General features: G+C 37.2%; 1 protein-coding gene across 2 annotated transcripts in view; it reads left to right on the forward strand.

Moving 5' to 3' along the window:
- Window positions 1-26,807, forward strand: part of tox (thymocyte selection-associated high mobility group box) — a 68,389-nt gene that overhangs the window by 29,715 nt on the left and 11,867 nt on the right. For both annotated transcript variants that reach the window (XM_023291827.3, XM_023291828.3), the window contains exons 4-7: window positions 12,282-12,566; window positions 22,223-22,468; window positions 25,118-25,342; window positions 26,505-26,585. In XM_023291827.3, the coding sequence (XP_023147595.1) occupies window positions 12,282-12,566; window positions 22,223-22,468; window positions 25,118-25,342; window positions 26,505-26,585 (837 nt within the window). The remainder of the gene's footprint in view (window positions 1-12,281; window positions 12,567-22,222; window positions 22,469-25,117; window positions 25,343-26,504; window positions 26,586-26,807) is intronic.

Consider the following 26,807-nt stretch of genomic DNA (forward strand, 5'->3'; position numbering starts at 1 on the left):
ACATTTAGTCACAGGTATCTGGAACTGAATGTTGTAGTGTTCTACTACGACCAAAAAAAGACCAAAAGCAACAAAAACAAGACAAAATATTACAAAAATGAGACACAAAAAGGCAAAAACGAGACACAAAAATCACAAAAATGAGACAAATGACATGAAACAAAACAATAATGAGACAGAAAATGGACAAATGACACAAGTGAGACAAAAAAAACACAAAACGACACAAATGATACACAAAATAACAAAGCAAAACACAAAATGGCAAAAATAAGGCAAAAAACACAAGGGAGATAAAAAGGAAACAAAATGACAAAAACATGAGACAAATGACAGAAGTTAGACAAAAACAAGACAAAATATTACAAAAAAAATGAGACACAAAACGACAAAAGAACAATGAACAATCTAGTATTTTACTTTATGATCAAAACAACTTGTCATGGTCTAGAAATTATTTTAAATTTATAGTTTCACAAATTTACAATTTGCAGTTAATGTCTTTTCTGTATATTTTTGCACGTTGCAAAGTCATCCCAGGGGCCGGATTGGACCCTTTGGAGGGCCAGTTTTGGCCCGGGGGCCGCAAGTTTGACAGCCTTGGCCTAGATCATACAAAATATGTTATTATACAAATAAAATCTAATTGTGTACGCAGGTAGATAGCATTTACAAATATTAATGAGTTTATTTTTACAGATTTACATGAACTATGCACATAAATATCCTCACAAAATGCACCATTTAATAAAACAGACAGAAATATTTACATTTAGACATTTCTGGTAGTCTAATTTAATGACCATTGTGTACTTTTTATGTATCAGTTGGCTATCCTCAGCAGATAACATTTCTACTTCTGTAAAAGATGGCCATAGTCACACGTTACTCATCTTCTTGGTGTTGTATGAAATGAACATGGAGTTTTGAGAAGTGCATTTGTAATGTGAACACAACACGTGTGAAAGGACTTAATCCTGAGTCTTTCTCCAAGCTCCCAGTGCACAAGGAACAGGCTATTGTACCGACATGAATGGAAGAGCAGAGACAGAGAGAGAGAGAGAGAGAGAGAGAGAGGAGTAATTTATGCAGAAGTTGAAGAAATGATAGAGTAGGAGAGGGAGCGAGAGCGAAAGAGAGGCAGACAGACAACAGACAGGCAGAATAATTTATGCAGAGCCCTGAGCTCTGGCAGGACACCGTTTCTAGGAGTGAGACCATGAAGCTGGACATGTTGGTTAGTCAGGACCTGATCAACAGAGCAGCAGGAATGATGCTGGTTACACACAGCAAGATGTCCAGCCTCTGAAACACATCTAGTAGGTCAAACTCACCTGCACAAAGAATTTAGTGGCAGATTAAACGATAAAAGCTAAATAAACCTACTCATAAAGTGTGTGCATTGTTCAAATTTTGACACCTCATTTGTGAGCTTATAAGACAATAGCGAAACAAAAATAAACGAAATGTAATGACATAACTGCTCCATTAAATTGATAGTTTATTCCAGCGGTGTCAAACACGCGGTCCGTGGGTCAAAACTGGCCCTCCAGGGGAGTCACGTGGTGAGGTATCAGGGAATGGCTGCGCCGTAGGAGAGCTCTGAACCCCGTCAACCTAATTCTATTTTTTGGCAACTAAAACTCTCTCCAAACGTAATTTCAAGGCAGGGTTCTCGACGTTTTTGTGGAGGATGACTGCAAATTTGAAGAAAAAGAATGTTCAGACTCGTTTGCAAACGATGAACATTGGGGATGCTACTGCTAGCTCTCCTACAGCTAACACTGCTAATGCTAACACTGCTGACACCGGAGAAACTCCAAACACGGATATGAGCGCCTTATTCATGGAGATGACAAAAATGGGAGCAATTATGACTGGAGTAGCAGCTGATGTGTCGTTTATTAAGTCTGATATGGCTGAACTTAAGAACACTCTGAGTGCGACCCAGGTCCGGATGGCCGAAGCCGAGGGCCGCATCTCGGATATCGAAGACAAGGTAACTACTATGGCTCAGGACAACAGCGCATACGCTAAAACGCTCAAGCACCTCTGGGCTCGAGTTGAAGATCAAGAAAATCGAAGTCGCAGAAAGAATGTACGGCTTATTGGATTGAAAGAAGGCTCAGAGACTGGCGGAGGTTTGAGTGATTATGTACAGAAGATCCTTTCTGATGGCCTGGGTCTAACCGGAGCAGAGTTTGAAATCGAGAGATGCCATAGAAGTTTACAACCCCGCCCCGGACCGGACCAGCCACCTCGCATCATAATGATAAGATTTCTCCGCTACACTGCACGTCATAAAGTCCTGACTGTTGCTAAACAAAAGAAAGGTTTTACCTGGAATGATTGCCGCCTGTCGATTTACGAGGATATGACTGCAGAACGCGCAAAGCAAAGGAAACCATTCTTCCCAGTGATGAAAACGCTCTGGCAGCATCAGGTGAAACACACGCTGGCACATCCCGCAACACTCAAATTTACATGGAAAGGACAGCGAAAGAGCTTCGATGATGTGGAGGAAGCTCAGAGATTTGTACGTGACTACATTGAGAGTGAACTGGCCTGACGAGGATGTAAAAGTAGCGGACAGGAGAGAGTCCAGAAATAATTCCAAATGACGGGGACAGGATCACTGGGGTGCAGCCTGGGCAGCTGGAGGAGCCGAGGACGCTGTCTGCGGGACCCGCACGGACCAGAGACTACTTGAAGCTTCGCCTATTGGGCATGTGCGCTGTCATGTTCCTTTTTAGAACAGCGCCATTTATTTTTTGTTTTGTTTTTTCTCTTGAGAGCGTTCAATGTGAGGTACTAATTTTGTTTATATTTTGGTTCACATTAAGCTGTCGGTGTATGTTTAATTATTTCAGACAGGGAGGTACAGAGCGTTTAAATGTGGAGTAATGGGTAGCACAGGAATAAATATAGTTTCATGGAACATAAATGGCTGCAGCACACCAATTAAACGTAAGAAAATACTGAATTATCTTAAGTCTCATGACACTGACGTTGCTTACATTCAAGAAACTCACTTTGAAAATGAAAATGAAGCAGTGAAATTAAAGAGAGATTGGGTGGGCAAAATTTTTCATAATTCGGTTTCAAGCAAAAGTCGTGGTGTTATGATACTTATACATAAAAAGTTACATTTTGTTCTACTGCAACAATTTAAGGATGAAGATGGGCGACTTTTGTGTCTCCAAGCACTTATTAATGGTGTAAAAGTAGTATTGTGTAATGTTTATGCCCCAAATAGAGATGAACCTAAATTTATTTACAAAATCAATGAGATGTTGGGGAACATAGAGGGACATATCTTGCTAGGTGGAGACTTTAACAATGTGTTAGATGAATATATAGACAGAAGCACCATCAATACAACCTTAACAACTAAAACAGGATTGGCTTTGAAATCTCTAAGAGAAGATATTGGCCTGGAAGATATTTGGAGACTTGTTCATCCCTTGGAAAAGGAGTACACATTTTATTCTCATTCACACAAAACATACTCCCGAATAGATTATTTTTTGATCTCCAATGCATGTGTTGATCTAGTGGTGAACAGTAAAATAGGTGTCATTGCCTTAACCGATCATGCTCCTGTAGAATTACGTATAAACTTGCAAACGGAGAGAGTCAATAGAGGTAGATGGAGACTAAATACAAGTGTACTGCAGGATGAACAATTTGTGATATCTCTACAAAAAGATATAGAATATTTTTTACAGGTGAATGTTGGGTCTACTGATAGATTAGCCACAGTGTGGGATGCTCTCAAGGCATTTGTCCGGGGAAAATGTTTGGGTTATTGCTCAAAGAAAATTAAAGAAAATAAGAACAAGATTAAAACTTTGGAGGAAAAAATATGTATTTTTGAAAAACAATTAGCTGAAAAATTCAACGAAACTAAATTTAAAGAAATCTGTAAACTTAAATATAATCTTCATGACATATATAACAAGAAAGCAGAGTATGCACTTTTCCGGCTTAAAACACATTTCTATGAAAATGGTGAAAAAACAGGGAAACTATTAGCAAGACAACTTAAAAAAATAGATAGCCAAAATGTTATTACAGCAATTAAAAAAGATGATAAGTTAGTTACATCGTCATCTGATATTAACACAGTTTTTAAAACATTCTACCAAAACCTTTATACATCTGAAAATAAGACTAACACGAAACAACTAGATGAATTTTTTGATAAAATAACAATACCAAAGATTTCACAAGAAGAAAAGGACAAATTGGAAACCCCCTTAACAGAGGAAGAAGTAAAGAAGGCAATTAATGCAATGAAAACTGGAAAGTCACCGGGGATTGATGGCTTTCCGGCTGAATTTTACAGGAGATTTACAGACACACTCTGCCCATTTTTAACAAGAGTATTTCATGAAGCTTTTGAACATGGGTTGCTTCCTCCAAGTTTTAATCAGGCAATAATATCACTTATCCCGAAGACTGACAAAGACGTAACGGACCCAGCCAATTATAGACCAATAAGTTTAATAAATGTTGACTGTAAAATATTATCTAAAATACTAGCAACAAGATTAGAAACTGGGTTACCACAAATTATACATAAAGACCAAGTTGGGTTTATCAAGGGCAGATCTGCATCTGATAATATGAGAAGGTTGTTACATCTCTTATGGTTGAACAAAAACAACGTTGATCCTGTGTTAGCCATATCTTTAGACGCCCAAAAAGCGTTCGACAGGGTAGAATGGTCTTTTTTATTTACTGCTCTGAAAAGGTTTGGTTTGGGTGACAATTTTTGTCACTGGATTAAGATTCTGTATTCCAAGCCACAGGCAGCTGTTTTTACTAACGGGGTACTCTCCCATTTTTTCGATATTTCCAGATCGACCCGTCAAGGGTGCAGTTTAAGCCCTCTTTTATTTACCATCTTTCTAGAGCCCTTGGCTATTCAAATTAGAGAAAATTCACTAATCAGAGGTGTGTTGGGGGGAGGAAGGGAACACAAATTGTTTTTATACGCAGACGACATTTTGGTTTTAAGTAAAGACCCTGCTAACTCTATTACAACTCTGCTAGAGGTTATTGATGAATACTCAATGTACTCTGGGTATAAAATTAATTGGCAAAAATCTGAAGCCATGCCAGTCTCTCAATCTTGCAGTCACGGCTCTGTGTCTGGTTTCAATTTCAGGTGGATGCATAAAGGGATGAAGTATCTAGGAATTGAGTTGGACCCAGACATTGAGGATATTTTGGCTGACAGCATGGGCAAATTGATAAACAAAATTAAGACAAATTTGGATAAATGGAGTAAATTAAATTTGACATTATGGGGGAAGGTAAATGCAGTGAAAATGGTCATAACCCCACTTATTAATTACTATACCGGAATGTTACCAATATGTATCCCCCAGCCACTATTATTAAATTACAATAACATGATAAAACACTTTCTCTGGGATGGTCGTAAACCACGCATTAACCTAAGTCGACTCTGTCAGCCGAAAAAGGAAGGGGGCTTAGCCCTGCCCAATGTGGAACACTACAGTATATCCTTCGAAATGTCTAGACTAGCCAAACATTGGGCGGGGAAAGTTGACCTGGATTGGATTTTAATTGAACAGGAACTTACTTCTCCATTTACGCCAATCGAAACTTTATCTCAAAAGTTGAACAAAGACAAGTTTGAAAATCCAATCTTAAAATTTTCCAAAATGGTATGGCTGGAGGTACATAGAAAATACAAGCTTGATCCGTATGTCATGAGGTACTCGTCTTTATGGAACAACCCCAAAATTAAGATTGGCAAACAGTCTATCTACTGGGCACAATGGCTACGAAAAGGTATAAGAACTGTTGGTGACTTATTTGAGGGCGATGTCTTTATGACATTTAATGAAATCAAGCAGAAATTCAAATTAGAGGGTCATGGCCACTTTTGGAAGTATTTACAGATACGGGATTGTTTAAAAGGAAAATATAAATCACAGGAGAGAACCCCAGTAGAGACATTTCTGCTATTACCTCCATTACTGTGTAAAGCCTCTAAATGGTATAACGTTTGCCCTTGGGCAAATAATAACACAATTAAAAGTCTAAAAGCAATATGGGAAAAAGATTTACATTGTTTTATAGATGACGATATTTGGGATTCAATTATGTCAAATTGTGGATTATATGTTAGAGAAGCCAAGGGAAAATTCATTCAATATAAAATTCTCAATAGATATTACTATACCCCCTCTCGACTTTATAAAATGGGTATTAGCAGAAATGATCTGTGTTGGAAATGTCAGAAAGCTCAGGGTACTTTGATGCATGCTCTGTGGGAGTGCCCTTTGGTTTTTCCGATTTGGAACAATGTTTTAAGTTATATGCAGAGTTGGTTATCTTGTAATGTACCCAAATCACCTAGACTATGTTTATTAGGAGATAGAACAGAGGTGCCCTTGTTAAACAGACATAGTTTTAGAGTTTTAAATACTGCTCTTGTGACATGTGCATGTCTGATCCTAAAGTTATGGAAGGATCCTCATTCCCCAACTCTGAAAATGTGGAAAGAAAAAATGACTGAGAATATGGCCTGTGAGAAGATGTTAGGACGACTAACCTCTAGGAATGAAGACGCGATGGAACAATGGGACAATTTTTGCACCTTCCTGTCTACAAACTGAATACAAACTTAATGCATTACGACAGCTGGTTTTGTACTGAACCTCACATTTTGTTGTTTGGGTGTTTTTGTCTGTGTTCTGTGGTTAAAATGTAAAAACATGGAATAAAAACTTTAATTACAAAAAAAAAAAAAAACTGGCCCTCCAGAGGGTCCAATCTGGCTCGTTGGATGACTTTGTAACGTGTAAAAATTACAGAGAAGACATTAACTGCAAATTGTACATTAGAAAAACTAGAAATTTAAAATAATTTCTAGACCACGACAAGTTGTTTTGATCATAAAGTAAAATACTAGATTGCTCGTTGTTCTTTTGTCATTTTGTGTCTCATTTTTGTAATATTTTGTCTTGTTTTTGTTGTTTTTTGACTGTCTTCTGTCGTTTGTCTCATGCTTTTGTCATTTTGTGTTTCCTTTTTGTCTCGCTTGTGTTATTTCTCTTATTTTTTGTCGTTTTGTTTCTCACTTTTGTCATTTGTTGTCTCGTTTGTGTCATTTTTCCTTTTTTGTCACTTTGTAGCTCTTTTTCTATTTTTTGTCTCTTTTTTGTTTCGGTTCATGCTATATTAAGCCCAAATTTCCCACATATCTATATAAATATACATATTTCATGCCATAAAAATTTCAGGCAAATCAGAGTTGAGATAGTTCTAAAAATTTGATGACCTGAGATGGAATGACCCCAGTGTAAATGCATCAAAGATGCATTAAGCAAGGTTTTCAGTCTATTACAGAACCGCTGGTCCAGAATATTTGGTACATCAAAAATCCCCTCGAGGATATATGATATCAACCCTGAAGATGACATTTAAGAATCTCGATAGTGAGCCTGTACAATAAAGGACTGAATAAGTTGCAAAAACTTTCTTGCTTCAGAAGCACTTTGGGTGAAGACAACAGTGAGAACAGATGACGCATCTCTTAAATTAGAAACTAAAGTTAAATGTCTGTCGTTGATCCCTTTTACCTATAATTAAAGGGGAACAACCCTGATTTTACTTGTCAGGGTTAATTTACTAGTCACAGGGAACACAAAATATGCTTTAGAGCTGCTTGTAAGAAGCGAAGACTTCAGTGTTTTTGGAGCTGACCTATATTAGAGACTAAATTTTCCCTCTGCTTTTAGAGGTTTAATAATAAATGGCTGGACTTGTCCTTCAATGTCTTAGTTCTCTTTGGTTGTGATTCATTGCAGGATTGTGTGCACCTAAAACATTAGGGTGATGTTATTCAGAGTTGTTTTTTGCAACAAATCTCACAAAAAGAGCTCCAGGCCCTTTAGTTCCTGCTCAAGACATAAATCTTTTAAAATGGCTCTGTGAGGCTCAGTAATTTGCTATAACAGCTGGCCACTGTTTTTGTTTTACTCCTATAGAAGTACCAATCAGGGAGAGCTAAATTGCATTTGTTGGGGACTACTATGAGTCACAGATGAATAAGATTTTAGTCGGTTCAGCAACATTTACAGCAACAAGATTGTGTATGTGGAGTTAAATCAAAATAAATACACAGTCATACATTCTTCAAGCCATCTGCAACATTTTGAATGAGGTTTCAGTGCAATTTCCCTTTGGGATTAATACTTTTCTTCCTATTTTTCTGTGCGCTTTGCCTGAAATCATTGCATTTGAATCATAAAATATGCTGTCAGCGACTCAAACTTAGCTATTCATTTAAGAAAGCAATGTGTGCTCAGACTGTAAAGCTGCCAAAAGGAGCAGCCAAGACCAGGCGAGTGATGCTAGCTGTTACTTTAGGATATGAGAATTTGTATTAAAATGAAACACAAAGTAGCACACATTCTGTCGTTCCACATGTACAGCTTCTTTTGGTCTCCTTCCCAGTGATGCCCACAAAATTACAGAACGTCTAAAGGTGGGAAAATGTTCCACTTTGTCCCCAATTACAATTAGATCCCAGTAAATGAACAAACATAAAGGGGGATAATGGAAGATTTCACAGTCGGCGGTTGATAATTTTACATTTTCCTTATTGCGCATTTCATTTTTCTGTTTCCCACATTTTATTTTAAGCTCTGAGCTCAAACCGTGGTTCACCATAATGGCTAGAGAATTACACAGTGAACATACTCTGTGTGTATGTGTATATATATATATATATATATATATATATATATAAAAATAACTCAACCCCTAACTCATCACTGAGCTCACCAGTCATGCAACTTATAACTCGCTGCTGCATGTGGGTTTGAGATACAGCGGAATAGAGTGAGAGGGAATGAAAGAGTGCAAGATGAAAGAGAAATCGAGGATGAGATTAGGAGAGAGCTACAGAGAGGGGTGGAAGGAGAAGGATGGTAAGAGATGAAGAGCAAAAGAGTACGAGATGGAGAGACTGGTGTGGCCAGCCAAGCAGAAAAGGCTGTCAGTCTCTATAAAAGATCTCCTCTGTCAGATTAGTATTAGAGGGCTTCTCTAACACTGCCTCTCTCTCTCCTTTCACTCTTGTATCTCTCACTCTTCTCTTGCATGATTCTCTCACTCCATTTCCCTCCTCATGTGTCTTTGCTCTCAGAATAATTTGTTATCATATACGGAGCTGCTCCCAGTTTTTTCTTTTTGCATGTCAGATTAGCGCTGATGTATTTTTATACACAAAGATCTGCCTGTGTCTATTCTCTCAAGCAAAATGGGCTCGTACATATAAATTACTGTATTGTTCTGCCGCTGAAAGAGCGACTATTTGTTCTCGAGGCTTTCTTTCAAGGCTGGGAATATCATTAGTGATAATTAGTCTGTGATAGGAGCTCCGGCTGAGGAAGAATGACTACCTGACACAACACAGAGCTTTAGTTCAGACTGGATTCAGCACTCTGAGGTAACGATGATGGGTGGTTTTTCCACTCTAGTCCATCTATTAACTCTGACAGTAATGTTTCATAACACTTGGGTCTCTTATAGTCCCCTATGCAATTCCTATTGATTTTTTTCCAAGTTGTCACTCTGCTGTAGGCAACATTGCCCATCCACCCAAGCTCTTAGTGTTGCCCATCATGATCTGTCAGAGTCCCAGACTTGACTTTGTCCCACATCAGTGATTCAAAACAAAAATGTGTGCTTGGTTTGGTGTAATACGATTAAGAATACACTTTTAGAACATACAAAAGTCCAGTTTAACAGGTAGCTCTGAAGCCCTATTTGCACGGGAGTAGTATTACCTCGGGACCAGTGGTGATTTGTAATAATTGCTGAGGATGTCTGTAATTTGTAAAGTAAAAATTCCACTGCAAATTACTCACCATATTTCGTCCTGTGATAATACTAGTCCTGTCTGAATCTGCATCTCAGTGTTTGAGGGGTATTTTAGTTGTTTTTTGCCTGACTTATTTGTCTTGTGTTTTTGTCATTTTGTGTTTCCTTTTTGTCTCATTTGTGTTTTTTGTCTTAGCTTTATGATTTTGTGTTTCGTTTTATTTGTTGTTTTTTGTCTTGTTTTTCTCGTTTTGTGTCTTTTTTGTCTCGTTTGTGTCATTTGTCCACTTTCTTTGTCGCTTTGTGTCTCGTTTTTGTAATATTTTGTCTTGTTTTTGTTGTTTTTTGCCTTCTGTGACAACTGACTTTTGTCATTTTTTGTCAGTTTTTGTTTCCTTTTTGTTTCGCTTGTGGTTTTTGTCTTGTTTTTGTCATTATTTTATGTTTTGCTTTATTTGTTGTTTTGAGCATTGTTTTGGTCATTTTGTGGGTTTTTTTGTCTGGCTTGTGTTGTTTGTCTTTTATTTTGTCATTTTGTTTCCCCCCTTTGCCTTTTTTTTGTCTCATTTGTGTCATTTGTATAATTTTTTGTTAATATTTTTCGTTTGTCTACTTTTTTGCTGCTTTGTAACTTTTTTTGTCTCTTTTTTTGTTTTGTTTCATGTCATTTGTCTAATTTTTTTCATTTTGTGTCTCGTTTTTGGAATATTTTGTCTTGTTTTTGTTGTTTTTTTGTCCTTTTTTTGTCTGACTTTTGTTGATTTGATCATAAAGTAAAATACTACATCGTTCAGTTCCAGATACCTGTGACTAAATGTTGTGATTGGGGGGTTGTTTTTTTTTTATTGCATGCCTTTTCTACCTCTTTCCCGGTTGAATTACGGAGGCTGCTGTGGAAATTATTGACAGCATATTAGTAGCAAATGCAGGAGTAGGTCGATACAGAACAGGCCTATGGATCATTCGCAGAAATGACAAAATCAGAAACAAGAAGAGGGAAATTTGGGAGGATATTGAGATGGATGACATGCGTTTTTCTAGGCCTATCTTTCAACAGGCTTAACACAAAACACCCTGACGGCCCGTTATCCGGACAACACTGCCCGCTGTTCTCATGTCACGTTACTGCTTTGACATATTATATATTGTTGCCGTGACAACTACATACAGCGCTAACAGCGTGACAACAGCAGATGTTGCAAAGTGCACAGATTTGACATCACATCCGGGCTGTAATGTCAATAAAGTTGAGTAAAAAACAGACTTTGTTTGGGAAGAGGTGAGAGTAACAATTGAAAGAATAATTTCAAAGCAAATCACATTGAACCCTGAACTGTTTTTGTTGGGTCCAGAAAAACATAACTTCAATAAAAGTGAAAGAAAATTCATAGACCTTAGACTGCTTAATGCCAAAAAATGCATTGCACTGTTATGGAAAAAGACTCATAGACCAGTTGTGACTCAGTGGCTGAGACAGATGCAACAAGCCTTCCATTTGAAAGAATAACATGTATACTGAAATCGAAAAAACACGTGTTTAAGAAGATATGGCGGCCTTGTATTGATGATGGCAAGAACTCAAATGTAACGCCTGAAGAGGAAGGTGAATGATGTGTGGTGGACTATGCAATTTTCATGCTTGTGATTTGCTTTTTTTCCCCCATTTTTTTCACTATTAACCTTCCTGTTAATAGGAGGGTTAATATTAACCCTCCTATTAAGGAAACAAAAATATTGTTTCCGTCTTAAAAAAAAATCCAAAAATTTAGCAAAAAAATTCCCCAAATTTCTGAAAATTTGCAAAAACTTCAGGAAGAAATTTCCAATAATTCCTTAAAAGTTTTATTAAAAGAAAAAAAAATCCCCCAAATTTGGCAAGAAAATTCTTGGAAGTATTTTTAAAAAATTTGTAAAAATCTTCCAAAAAAATCCTAAAAATGTCTACAGTGATTACATATATATATCAGTAAAACTTGTAATATTTTCTCTAAGAAAATTCACAAAAAAAATCAACCAAAATCCAGCGAATTTCACTGGATTTTGGTTGATTTTTTTTTTTTTTGGTGAATGTTCTTAAACATTTCTTTTTTTCCACCAAAAAATGTTGAAAATGTGGACATCAGAAGTTTCACTGTGAAAATATACTTTTTTCCACATTTTCAAACTTTAAAACGAGTCAATTTAACCTGCAGGACGACACGAGGGTTAAGATGTTTGTAACATACTTCTTGTACCAGCTTACTTAGTCAAAGCAGAGAAGCACTGTTGTTGGTTTGATTTTGTCTGTGGTTATTATGATTGTATGTATCTTTTTTGTTGCTGTTGCATTGCTTTGCCTACCAGAGATGCCCAGGGAATACTGATCCCATGCGAATTGTACATAACTGTGTTTTTTTCATTTTTGTCTGTAGTCGTACCAAGTGGGTGGTTTGGGCGATGACGACTTCAACATCCCGCCCATCACCCCGCCCACCCTGCCAGACCACATGCTGCCCCCACGCCTCCCTCACGACTCCCCGTCTGGACCGTACCACCCCATGGACCCCCCCTCCAGCTCAGCTCCACACCACCCCTACCAGCTGCAGGGCATGGATCTGCCCGGTATGCCCGGTGGCCAGGATGGAAGCGCTATGCTGAGCCAGGACGGCGGCACGTTCAGCCCGGACGGCGGCCCGATGACCAGCACCCTGTCTGTGGTGAGTGGACTCAAATAAGTCACACAGTGTGAATACTTGGCATGTATGCAACAGGAACAGGCAGTAGGGAGATGGGGGAGTAGAATTAGAATAGGATTCATGCATATAACTAAAAATGCACCGATTAGTTGATTAACCATCCTGTCGTCCTGCGGGTCAAATTGATCAATTTTAAAGTTTGAAAATATGAAGAAAAAAAATTTCACAGAGAAAACATCTACATTTTTGGGAAATTTTTGAACATTTTTGGTGCAAAAAAAGAAATGCTAAAAAAAAGTGTTTCTTTAGGAACATTTGGAGCAAAAAAAAAATAGATTTTTTTTTCCGAATGTCCTTAAAGAAAATATAAGAACTTTTACTAATATATGTAATCACTTTAGATATTTTTAGGATTTTTTTTAAAAAAATTATTCATTTCTTGAAAATATTTACATTTTTTAAATTTTTTAAAATTTTTTAAATTTTTATTTCTTGCCAAATTTGGAGATTTTTTAAAAAAAAAAACTGAACTTTTAAGGGGAACTTTAAAGGAATTTTTGGAATTTTTTTTTCCTGAAGATTTTGCAAATTTTTATAAATTTGGGGAATTTTTTGCTGAGTTTTGGCATTTTTTTCAGGCAAGGGAAAAACTTTTTTTGGTGCCCGTAAATGAGGACAACAGGAAGGTTAATCAATTCGTCAAACAACATGAAATTGACCATTGTGATATTTAAGCATATTTACTGCTTGATTATTACTTTGTCTGCTGTTTTTTTTCCACCTTTATTTGATATTTACAGTGGAGAGAGACAGAAAATGTAGAGAAAGAGAGCAGGAGATTGCCATTTACCCCCATGTTGTATTGTTGTAAGAGTCACCCCAGAAATATGACCTCTACCGTGCTTATCCCCTACAAATGAGTCCATACGGGATCGCAAAACATTTTAAAAACTCTGCACAATCACACACGTTTTCAGTTGCTTTTTCTGACTAAAAATTTAACACAGCAGGGAGAGGAGAGGTCAGTCCCGTCCTCTTTCTTCCAATGGCATGACACAGAAAGAACTGGTGATTACGCATATCGAGTGTCATTTAGTTTGAACTCTGCACAAAATGCTGTCATGACTGTTTTTCATGAAATTAATGGAAGGTGAAAGTGGTGCGACTCTGGCTTTAGCAGGGGTGGAAACTTCATAATATTTTGATCTTGAAAAAATGTTGAAAGGCAAAAATGTTTGAAAAAAATAGTGCAATTTATTTTTATTCTAGACTTTTAATTTATTATATAACTTTATATGGAGAAATTCACAGGAGCAGTCATCGGATGTTTTTTATTTTATTTTACTTGTTAGATGTCAGTTTTTGCAAGTGTAATTCTGGGTAAAGTCATTAAAGATGGAGCAGGTTTTTCTTTAATTTAACAATTTGGTTCTTTATGTCCATTTACCCTGGAAAAACATACTTATTGTTTCATTCTGTTATGCCCAAGTAGCACCAAATGTTCATTATAGCTGTGAGCTGAGTTGTATCTGGGGGTTCTTTCTGTTCTCTGAAGTAACATGTTGCTGTTTTTCTAGTTTTTACTCACGTTTGTGGTATGCAGGTCTTTCTGCGTCTGCTTATGTATCTTCTGTTCTTAGTCATTTTTTAACTTTGAGTAAATTTCTAGCTGTGGAGGATGGAAGATTGAGTTCTTGCTGACCTCAATAGGGACCAAACATTGGTGTTCTCCCATTTATTTGAAAGTAAATGAGCTCTTTCCATTTAGTTTGACAATCAGAAATTAGAAATACGTTTCTGTTTCCATTTAGAGCAAGTGAGAAGCAGAAAGTTTTTGTTCGAGTTGCAATAAATGTGTTTTTCTACAGATCAAATAAACTAGTTTATTTAACATTTCATGAAATAACCTCATTAAAATTTGCTGATTCTGTGGTTTTGACTGTCTAAATCAGTTCTGGAGCCTCTGAAGTGCTGCCAGCATCAGTGCCTTTAGTCATATTTTGGTAATTCTGTGATCATTTGAAACCTAATGTCCACACAGATGGACTACATTAGGCTTTACTGCATTATGTTGGATTGGGACATTTTACTGAAGCAAAACCTCTCAGCACTAAAGTCATTGGAACTGTGGTAAAGTCTAGCTGACCAGCTGTTGCTCCCGGCAGTGAGGAAACGACACACTGATTTGTGATTGATACTAAAAAGACACACTTCAGGGTGGACTCTGAATCTGAGTCTCGCTCAGATGTACTTTGACTTTACTTATTAGGAGGAAATTGAGAATCTCAGCAAGTCTTCAGATTTGAACTGACTGCCAGCGGATATGTTTTAACTGTATTCTTTCATATTTTATTCAGTTTAACTGTGTGAAATAGGATTTTGCCCGGGGCAGTGTTATTTGAAGGCCGGTCATGGCAGCTGGTCGATCTGACATTTGCTTCATATTTTAAGTCTTCATTTCACAGTAAAGTGAAAATCTTGCTTTTAGCTGTGACATTCAGATGTGGCTGACTGTGTGTCGTACAGTAAAGAAACCCCAGACTCGTAGTTTCTTCAACTATCACAGAAACTGGCTGTTCAGAGGGCTGCCAGAAGTGTTCAAGTGTCAGTATCTGTAATAAAGATTGCTCTCATTTTTATTAAGAATGAAACTTTCTCACCTCCCACTCCTGATCTCTCAGTCTTTCTGTCTGTCGTCTCCATCTCCATATTGAATGTGCCTGCTGTAATATTAAGTGTCAGTTTGACAAAACATGAGACGTGTTGAACTGTGACTTTAGTTGAATGAGAATGACTGTTAAACACCACAACACAGACTGTTCTCTAATAACTTTTAATTAAATTCAGGTTTGTTTCTCTTCTCTTTGCTTGTGATTAACCTGTCTGTTAACTGTACAACAATGGAGATAATTATTTTAGTTGCCTGAAGGGAAGCTCTTATTTTTCCATCTCTGTCTGTCTCAGTCCTACTTTTTTCTCTCTCTCTCTCTATCTCCTTTTCTCTACCTCACTTTTATATTTTCATACTAACATACATTTACTACCAATCCATGAATTATGGTTGCCTAGCAACCGCTCTCGGCTCAGCCTAATCGGGGTGTATGGGGGGGGTGTAAGACTCAAGTCAATGTGTGTGTATTATTCCTAGAGGAGGAAAGACTACTCAGTTGCAGTTAATTTTAAGATGTGGGCTGCTCTGTTTCTCTATGTGCTTACCGTCTGATTGAAGGTTTGACTCCAGAATTATTAGCTTACAGAATGTGTTGCCGCTTTTCTGCTGCTGATATTGCTCCACCCTAGTTCCAAGTCATATTCTGTGACATTTACATTTAATAAATTACATTTTTTTCCCCCTTTTGTCTTTTATGCACTGATGTAGTGGAAAAAAGACCTCTTTCTAGCTGTGCTCTGTTAACTTGGCACCAGCAGTTTGTCTGAATGAAGTTTGAATGTATGAACAAAGAAAAGAGCAAAATTCTGCAAGAAAATCTTCAAGAACAAATTCCACATTACCGTTTGGTTAGGCAGTGCAACAATATTTACAGTGAGACTACACCCTTTATGCCAAATTTGCAATCTTTCTAATATTTCCGATATTGCTTTTTGGTTTCACTCCACCCAGGCGAGGCAGATGACCACCCTCCCTGTGCCTGGTTCTGTTGGTGGTTTCTACCAGTTAGAAGGGAGTTTTTTTCCCCTACTCTCACCAAAGTGCATCTTCAAAGGGAAACATTATTGGGTTTGTCTTTAAAAAACAATACTGAAAATTGTTGACATTACTATGCAAAGTGCCAGTCATTGTAAACAGATGAGCCAAAGTAGACATTCCCCTCTCAGTTTTTCAATTATATTCCTAGAAAACGTGCATAATGGTATATATTAGCACTGTGATAAAACATTCAATGCAGCATGTCAAGTGTCTGTAAGATCATTTTCAGCTACTGTCCCATAGAGGGGATGAATTCAATAGTTGATCGTACAAATACTTTTCGTGTTTAATGCCAGATATTGGATGACGAGGTTCATAGACCAGGTTACTTTAAGAAGAATTTCTGTTCTACCATCTTCGCTTAGCCAGAAAATGTCATTGAAAAATGCCTGTTGACCTATTTAAAGCACGTTTTTCACACTTTGAAAAATTTCAGGCTATGTTTAAAAAACAATCTCTCAGGAACTATTAAAGATAAAAGTCAGAATTTTTCAGTTCTCATTATGACATTGATTCAGGGTTTGGACATGTAAAAAAATATTTTCTAAGTTTTATTTGAGAAACATTAAAAAAAAAAAGGACTCCACAACAGACTGAGCTACTTATCCTTTTTTGTTTTTGTTTAACAACTTGTCATATCTGCTCAATCACTGATGGCAATTCAATGAAAATAACTTTTGTCATTTTTGTCATAGTACTCTGCATGTTTTGTTTCGTCTCAAGTATCCGTCGTTAACTCCTGCATCGTCAGATTTTTAGTGCGGTTCACCAATAATCGCATAATATTTCAACTACTTCTCTAATATTGCACCAAAGCCACGATGAGAAATAACGGTGAAGATTTCAGGCTTTTATCTTTAATACTTCCTGAGATATTATTGTTCAAACATAACCTCAAATTTCAATGTGTGAAAACAGGAGCTGAAAGTGGGCCAAAGGGCGATTTAAAAAAAATTAAAGATCTTGGAAAGTGCTTGATCTATCAGTTTTAGAATTTCATTTTAAATAATAGTTTATTCTAAAATGTTTTAAGCAAATCAGAGGTGGTTGAGCAGAGATGAAATAAACCTATATTAGACTTTGCTACTTTTCTTAGTCTGATAGTTTTGTAAATTAATTTTTTTTTCAGAACTTCTCATTGTTTCTGGTATTTTTTGGTTTAAACTATTCATCAAGAAAAGGGATGAAAACAATTGTTAGTACACCTCTAGTCCAAAAATAGGACCTTTGAATATCAGCATTGAGATATTTGCAGGTTTGAGTGCTTTTAAGTGCATTTTGAAAACTTTTCCACATAAAATCTAATTTTATTTCTTTAGTCTCAAAAGCTCCAGAACAGCAGCTGAATGAACTTTTCCGTTAGATTGTTCTTGTTTAAGCAAACCTTTAAAAACCAGAGAAAACAAAATGTCCATATTGATCCTGAAAGTTAGTCCTTATACCTATCAAGCTTTCCTTTTATCATTTAAATGACGAGCAAACAGCTTTACAGAATTAACGATTTAATTTCACTGCTTTATTACTCTGATTACTTGGTTAGCATCATTCGATATTATCCGGGAAATTTTTCATAATCATTTAGGTAAAAGATTATTTGGTCACTGTGTGTTCTTGTGCATTCATACCATACCGGATTTCTTATTTTTTTAGACTCAAAGCCAGAACAGATTCAGAATTTACCAGCTGTGCTTTACGCCTCGGTGTGTGATGTGAACCTGCTGTCTACAGCCAGAGATTTTTCCTCATCGTGTCATGAGTCAATCATTACTCAGCCATCAGGGGTTCCCCCTTTGTTTTTCTCTTAGGCCCTCATCAGAAATGACCCCAAAAGGAAAATCTCAGTTATGTGTTTTCCACTCGTAATGCTTTTAGTAGTGAACCAGTTTTTCTAATTGTGATGATCATAGTTAGCCTCTACAGCCTGCGGTGAGACCTTGTGACCTCCTGTTCCTGTCAACACTCGCTGCTGTCGTGATGCTACAGCAGAATCAACGCAGCGGAAATTAAATTTCCGTTCTTCACTTGTCTTGTATTTTCCTCTCGCGCATTTATTATTTATTTAGACAATTTCTCATTATTCAAAGTTTTTCTCTGTGATCATGATAATTATATGTTATAGAATGTAATAACAATAACTTCAATTGTTAAGTTTGATATTCACAAGTCGTTTTTCATTTTTTTCCTTTAAAACTATACGTTTTTACGCATCAATGCATCACCAATATCTCAAACAATCCTACTGCAACCATTTTATGTAGATGATTTAAGCTGTCCAATGAGTTTGACAGAGAGTAAAAGCTTCTTGGAAGATTGTAACAGCGGGGTGCTTTGACTGTTTACTAAAATGGCATTTATTGAAGCCAGCCGATGCCAAACCACAGCTACTAATTTTCAGCGTTTCCACCGGCTCGTGCATCAGTCTGAAACCTCTTCCCATGTTAGAGAAATGTCATTCGGTGTTCCATCTAAATACCACAGCAGCATTCAGAGGCTGCTGCCGGTAAATACGTTCAGGTAATGTGTTCCTGAGAGGGCCACGCCACACCGCACCACATCCGTTATTATTCAATGCTTGCTTAGGGGAAACTCTAAATGCACGCTATCAGTCGAGTTCCGTCTTCATATTTGTGACGTTAGGTGTCAAAGTTCCCACACTGAGGGTGTAAGAGATGTTAACTTTTGTTTTCCTGAGAAGTGGACAGAACATCTCTGATGACTGAGTCACTATGAGACTACTCATATTAATGCCACTTGAGGCTGAACTCGAGGGCAAAAGTTCATTATGCTCAGAGTTTACTCAAAAATGGGAAAAAAACATTCATCCATTTGTTCAAAATGATTCCATTTTATATGAGATTTATTTAACCCTCCTGTCGTCCTGCGGGTCAAAATTGACCCGTTTTAAAGTTTGAAAATGTGGGGGAAAAAAAATATTTTCACAGTGAAACTTCTGATGTCCACATTTTCAACATTTTTGGAAAATCTTTGAACATTTTTTGGTGGAAAAAAAGAAATGTTAAAAATGTTTCTTAAGAACATTCACAAAAAAATCAACCAAAATCCAGCGAATTTCGCTGGATTTTGGTAGATTTTTATGTGAATGTTCTTAAAGAAAATATTAAAAGTTTTACTGATATGTGTGGAATCACTTTAGATATTTTTAGGATTTTTGGAAGATTTTTACTCATTTTTTGAAAATATTTACAAAAATTTTCTTGCCAAATTTGGGGGATTTTTTTTCCAAATAAAACTTTTAAGGGAAACTTTTAAGGAATTATTGGAATTTTCTTCCTGAAGGTTTTGCAAATTTTCAGATATTTGTAGAATTTTTTTTTGCTGAATTTTGGGATTTTTTTCAGACAAGGAAACAATATTTTTTGGTCCCATAAGTGAAGACAACAGGAGGGTTAAGATTCCCTCCATTCTCTTCACAGGTGTGATCAGGCTGTCTGGTCACTTTATATCCTGTAAGAAAATAAATCAGTGCTTGTATTTATTCAGTCTGCTCCTGTGAACTCCTCCATATAAAATTATTTGGCAACTTTTTCTGGAGTGAAGCAAATGGAGTTTAAAATCTCCACTGATGTACTTACACATGGGTGGGAATTGATGTTAAAATGACTCCTGATCCTGTCTTCCCTCAGACCTGTATTTCCTGTTGCCACGGTTACTATCAGATTTCATTATTAGTGAATCCTGGGCGGCTGCACACTGTGCTAACCCTGCCGAGCACTCAGATTCTGTTTCAGAGCCACGTCTGTTACATGAGCGTGTTACGAGCCTCAGATACAGTTTCAGCCCAATATGGAAATAAAGGAACAAACTTAACAATAATTCATCTTAACACATTATTTAATTACATTTTAGTTGGTTTTAAGTCTGTTTTTATCTCCAATTTCATCTTAGGGGAATATCTGACTCTTTAGCTGCAAAATGCTCTGCTATATTTACCAGGAAGTTGCTTTATAAGATCATTGTGATGAATTGGCACTTCGAGGGAATCCTCTTGTATAATTTTAGAATAGTTTCTGCTCAACCCTCTCTGATTTTCCTGAAATCTTTCTAGTATAAATGTGGATACTTACAAAGGTATTTGTGACATCTTAGCTTTACATATCAAGTACTTTCTGATGTAAAAATCTTAAAAAGTTACCTGTTTAACCCAGTTTCAGCGTGTTTTTTTCCATGCATTAAGGCTATTTTTCAACAATATCTTAGGAACTTTTAAAGATAAAAGCCTGAAATTTCCACTTAGAGTTAAAAGTCATTTTAAAGATCTGTAGTTTATGATAAAAACGTTTCAAGCAAATGAGTCATGGTTGAGCAGAAGGCCCCTGATGATGTGAGATGGAATGACCACCCTCTGTTTAGCCCTTTATTGCCTGGTTAAAGAGCTAACTAGATGCTTTGTCTGTGTGCTGCTTGGTGGTGAGAAGGTATAATACACTGACTTTATTAGAACAGTATTTTTTCTGGAAACACGGCTGATGAAAGCAGACTCTATTAAATGATTTATCACTGCAGAGTCCTGTAATCATTTTCTATTGTAGTTTTGAAACCACTACCAACTCTTGTAACATTTCACATAATAGTTTGATCTGTTGTTGATAGAAAACTATAAATTAGTGCAGCTAAATGAGGCAAGCACAGATGTTTGCTTACAGATGATTATGATTTCTAACATCCAGGTAAAAGATGTAACAGCAGGTGATTTTCACTGTGGGCGTAGGTCTGGTTTTATTCACATTTGTACCATGTATGCGCTCGATCTTTTAGCTTTTCGCTTCCATATTCACATGGACACATCAGTTATTTAACTCTGCTTCATTTATTTTGTATTTGCCTATATATTTTGAAACAAGGTGGGCTTGCTTCATATTAGTATTGTCTTAAATTTTACAAAGATCTTTCCTTTTGTTCGTATAAATTATGATAAAAGTATAGTGAGAAGATTCAGATGCAGTAGATTGTTCGACCATTGGTAAAAACGTTGGTAGTTGATCTTAAACAGTGCTCTTTACATTTATGATTTTAAATAGATGCTGTTGAGTGGTGTGGTTATCCTGGTTAATTCCATGCAGACTCAGTGTTGTTGCCTCAAGCATGCAACTGTTTAATTCACATGCATGTCAGAGTATCTGCCGCATTTAGAATTCAAAGTGATTCTGGAGAACATATCATGCTCATGTGATGCTGTGCAACACACTGTATTTTATTAGTACATCATCAATGCATCTCTCCACCAATTTAGTCTAAAATACCAAGGGAAAACAAAATATTGGACATTTCACAACATTTACTGCACCATATTAACACATCAGGTTGAGATTAGTTGAACTGAATGTTATCTAAAGTCTTTAAATGCAATTGCTGTGCCAAGTTGAAAGTACCGAAGCCCAACTAAGACCCAACAGGTGGAGGACTTGACAGATCGAGGCTACGCCAATCAAGCAGGCTCATAGCAATGTCACAGCAGTAATGACACGAATCCAAGGAGATTATAAACGCTGCTTTGGGGTTCTGTGGGTGTCGATTACCTCAGGCGTTACTGGTGCCATTTCAAAATGACACAACTCATCAGGATTTATGACAAGTGTTCGACTCAGAACCTGACCAACTGAGGAGAACTACTGTTTCTGATATGTCTCGCCACAAAAGGTGCACACTAAAGCTTTAAAATGGACCACGAAGAGGCTCAGAATGAGTCATTTTATTTCACATTTGCTTTTTTTTTTTTTTTTTTTTAGAAGGAGAACGAGTTGATCCCGTTTCTGTCTTGACACAGTATAAAACACTATTATCTACAAGAATTAATGGCCGCAAATAGCTTATTCTGAAGGCCTTAAAGCACCACGTGGCTGAATGGAAAGTGAAGGGATGTAAATGTACAGAAACTCTAGTGGCACACTGGAATATTCTGTGTCATCAAATTCATCCACTGTCCAAATCTCTTGCTGTCTTTGCACAGATGCAGCAGATGGTGAACTCAGACTCTCGGTTTACCAGCAGCCAGCAGCCAATCGAAGCGGCACTCGGACCCAGGAGCCAATCAGGCATGAACCAACAAAACCAGTTATCCACCATCAACCAGTCCCAGCTGGGGTTGAGTGGGAACTCCATCGCCCATAATTCCCCCTCACCTCCCGGAAGTAAATCCGCCACCCCGTCTCCCTCCAGTTCAGCACACGAGGACGACAACGATGATGGACTCAGGGTAAAAAAAAAACAAACAAAAAAACAACACAAAGACACACACTATCCTCTGTTTGTATGAGTCATATCTGGCTGGGTTGTAACAGCTATTTGTGTGTGTGTGTGTGTGTGTGTGTGTGTAGACAGTGAAGAGTTATTATGATAATGTCATGTGTCATAATAGACCCTTTCTCTTTGCATATCTACTAGACAGAAATCAGCTTCCTCACTGTAGCTGTCTGATACAAGCACTCTGCACCAAACAGACTGTTCATATTCTGGGGAAATGAAACCATTGTTATGCTACTGAATAACATTCTTGTCATGAGTCGTATACGGACACCCATTATTAACCAATGCACAGGTAACAATAGCTTCAGGATGGATGGAAAATAAAGAAAATGGAACCTGATTTGTCTTTACGGTGTACCTACAAATATAAAAACAAAGGCTATACTTATGTAACTGAGTTATACCAGCCATTAACCTTGAATAAACAGATGCAAATTGAACTTGTATATCAGCCAAACATGTAATTCAAACTGCTTTAAGGAGGCACAGAGATACATAAAAGCAACACTTAATGACATAATGATGAAGGAACGGAATAAAATAAACAGAAAAATGGACCAAACAAATATAGTTATAATGGCGCACTAACAAGGTATACGAACTTTAAATTGATATTTGAAAGTGCGCAAGGCTGTGGCTCATTAAACTCACAGATAATGCTGCAGATTTTTTCATATTTCCAGCACAAACACACAAATTTAACAACAATTTAGGTTAATGCACTTGAGACGGTGATGTAACACGAATCTGAATCTGACGGCAGCTGCTGGATAGTTTCCTCAATAAAATTTGATCAAAACACATACAGTCCTGATAAAGAAGTTTAGATGAGCTCTTTTGAAAAACTAGTAGCTCATGCTCTCTTAACCCTCATGTCGTCCTGCGGGTCAAAATTGACCCGTTTTAAAGTTTGAAAATGTGGAAAAAATATATATTTTCACATTGAAACTTCTGATGTCCACATTTTCAACATTTTTGGGAAATCTTTGAAAATTTTTTGGTTGAAAAAAGAAATGTAAAAAATGTTTCTTAAGAACGTTCACAAAAAAATCAACCAAAATCCAGTGAATTTCGCTGGATTTTGGTTGATTTTTATGTGAACGTTCTTAAAGAAAATAATCGAAGTTTTACTGATATATATGGAATCACTTTAGATATTTTTAAGATTTTTTGGAAGACTTTTACTGATTTTTTTTTGAAAATATTTACACAAATTTTCTTGCCAAATTTGGGGGATTTTTTTTTTAAAATAAAACTTTTAAGGAATCATTGGAATTTTCTTCCTGAAGGTTTTGCAAATTTTCTGAAATTGGAGGATTTTTTTGCAGAATTTTTGGATTTTTTTCAGACAAGGAAACAATGTTTTTTGGTGCCTGTAAATGAGGACAACAGGAGGATTAAATAAAAGTATAAAAAAGTTTAGTGAACCCTGCAGAGCCATTGAACTCATTATTTTAATTGTGGTCAAGGGTTTAGTTTCAACTAATTTAATGTGCCTGATCTCACTTGTGCTTTTAAAAACTTTATTATTTTTATCCAGAAAGGCTGAGTAGTCCACAATTCCTGTCCTGGTTATGGTGGGCAACGTCAGTGACAGTTAGTTGCATTTTTGTAGAAGTGATACCATGCTGTAAAAGGTCAATACTAGCTGTAGATGTTCATATATTACAGAGTTCTAGACAAGGAGTGGGTGTGTTTGGGGTAAAACTAAGCTACTGAGACTGATAGATCACAGTAAGAATTGTGGGTAACACATTACAGACACATTATCCTTGTGACTAATACATGAGAATACAATCAGGGAAATGTGTCACACTCTGTACATGTGACACATTTCTGCTGCATTTTTGACTGAAATAGATATCAGTTTTAATCAGTGCAAAATTTGAAATGTGCATTTTTCAAGCTGGCAAACTGACAGTCACTAAAAAGTTACTAGTCTGTACTTATCTCATTTCTAGAGGAAGTCATCAGCAGGAGCTAGTCCAAATACACAGTTTTTTATAATGTCATTTCTTTAATCATACAGTAAATTTCACATTTCTAGCTTGCCATTTATTTAGAATTAGTCCCTTGGTAACACCAGCTGCACAACATTTTTACTTCACTTTTTTACAACATACCCCTCATTTTCGACTTCAGGAACGCAACAAAACAGGTCCAGTGTTGACACTAGCTGCTGTTTTTGCTTTGGCATCATGGAGACTTGACCTGTTTATAGCATGGATGAATTTGAATCACTCATCTGAAAGGCCTCATCAGGTCTGTTGACTGCTGGGGACTTTCCCCACGTTTCCTCCCTGTGGTTGAACCATACATCGCTTCACATCAAACAACAACAGCTGAGGTCACATGCGAGTCATGTGGGTCCTCAAAGACACCACTTTGGGTGTGAATTGTTCAAACTGGTCCTTAAACACTCAAACTGTTTTAATGATTTAGCCAATTCAATCCACAACTCATGCTGCCCATCATTTTAGTCACCGCAGTTCATGCCACTCTTAGATTTTTTCTCCCATTAGTCGTTTTCTCCATCTGTTCTTTCATCCATCGACACTTCTTTCTTCATACAGTTTCAATCCTTTATTTGTCTTCACAGGGAGAGAAACGTCCAGCAGCAGTGGACATCTCCAAGAAACCCAAAACGCCAAAGAAGAAGAAACGAAAGGACCCCAATGAGCCGGTGAAGCCGGTGTCTGCCTACGCTCTCTTCTTCAGGGACACCCAAGCCAACATCAAGGCCCAGAACCCCAATGCCACCTTTGGTGAAGTGTCGAAGATCGTGGCCTCGATGTGGGACGGCCTGGGAGAAGAGCAGAAACAGGTAGGTTCTCCTTTCAATTAGCTCGTCTGCGTTATGTAACCCCTCACTGCTGCTGATAGGAAGTAAATAAAGTCACTGTGCCTGTTAGGATGATAAAGTTTTATCAGCATTATTGTAGTTGTAATCAAACTGGAAGTAATTTAGTGAAGCTCCTGCCAAAAATGATGTGGTGTAAATCTAATCAATCGAATGCATCGACTTCATTGTTTTCATAGTTTACTTAAAAGCTTCAAGAGATTCAGAAGCTACATTTTTCCGCCACTCTAGCCATCCACTACTTTGATTTGGACTGAAATATCTTTACAATGTCGGATGGGTTGAAATGGTACAAATATTCTCTGCAACAGCTTCAGCAATCTGTTGACTTTTCATCTGACACCGGCACCCGTTTGCAATGGATTGGGACAAAATTTATGGTCCCCACAGGATAAATCCTACAGGTTCTGGTGCCTCAGCTGTGTTTTTTCAATAAATAGTCATTAAATTTAGTATAGATATGAATGATTGTCTCAAGAAGTGACCCTGTAGCTTTTCAAATCAGGTCTGTAACTCATCCAGTTTAGAGCCAGTTTAGCTTGGAGACATTCAAAATGAAGACGGTGACCACAGCAAGCATTATATCTACCAAACACTGTAACATTTTTGACATTTTGTGTCTAAGTACCGCCTCTTAAAATCATTGCTGCAGATTCTCAGCCCTGTGAAGATAAAGAACAGGGTTATCCTGTTCAGTGAAGCTATAAAGGAAACAAATGCAGCAGCAGTGAGAAGTGCAATAAGTAGCAGAATTATCTTTATGACAGGAATCAACAGTTTTTGTGGAGAAACATCAGCTCTAACTACACCGCAGAGACCATCAGTCATTACTGTGCTCACAACACTTCAACAAGTGGCGTATCAACTGAATTTAATAGTGTTTGGATTCAGAGAGGAGTTGCAGGAGGTGCTCTGGGAATTCATTATTTTGGTTATGTGTTATTAGATAAATTTGTCAGCTGAGGGAAACACTATGAGCCCCGTGATGGTTGTACCAGAGCACATTTTACACTGTTATGATGATCAGATGCAGTCTAATTCTGTTATTTACCACTGTGTTTTACTAAAGAGTTTTCATGTTTTTGTCTCTCAGATGCTGTAAACTGTGATGGATTTTGTGTTTCAGGTGTACAAGAAGAAGACAGAGACGGCTAAGAAGGAGTATCTGAAACAACTGGCTGCCTACAGAGCTAGTCTGGTCTCACAGGTGCTTCACACACACACTTTAATTCAAGTTTTTTTGTGTTTAATCGATGCCCAACTCAGTCGCCACAGAATTACGTTCTGTACACCTAAACTGCATTCTGTATTTCTGTATTTTCAGTCAGGCTATGTTTGTAATGCATCACAAAAAATGCATTTGTTTTATCTCCTTGCTGTCACACATTTCCACTAACCGATCATAAATTAAATGGAGTCACTCGTCACC

This window comes from Amphiprion ocellaris, chromosome 10 (assembly GCF_022539595.1).
Source record: "Amphiprion ocellaris isolate individual 3 ecotype Okinawa chromosome 10, ASM2253959v1, whole genome shotgun sequence".
NCBI lineage: Eukaryota > Metazoa > Chordata > Actinopteri > Pomacentridae > Amphiprion > Amphiprion ocellaris.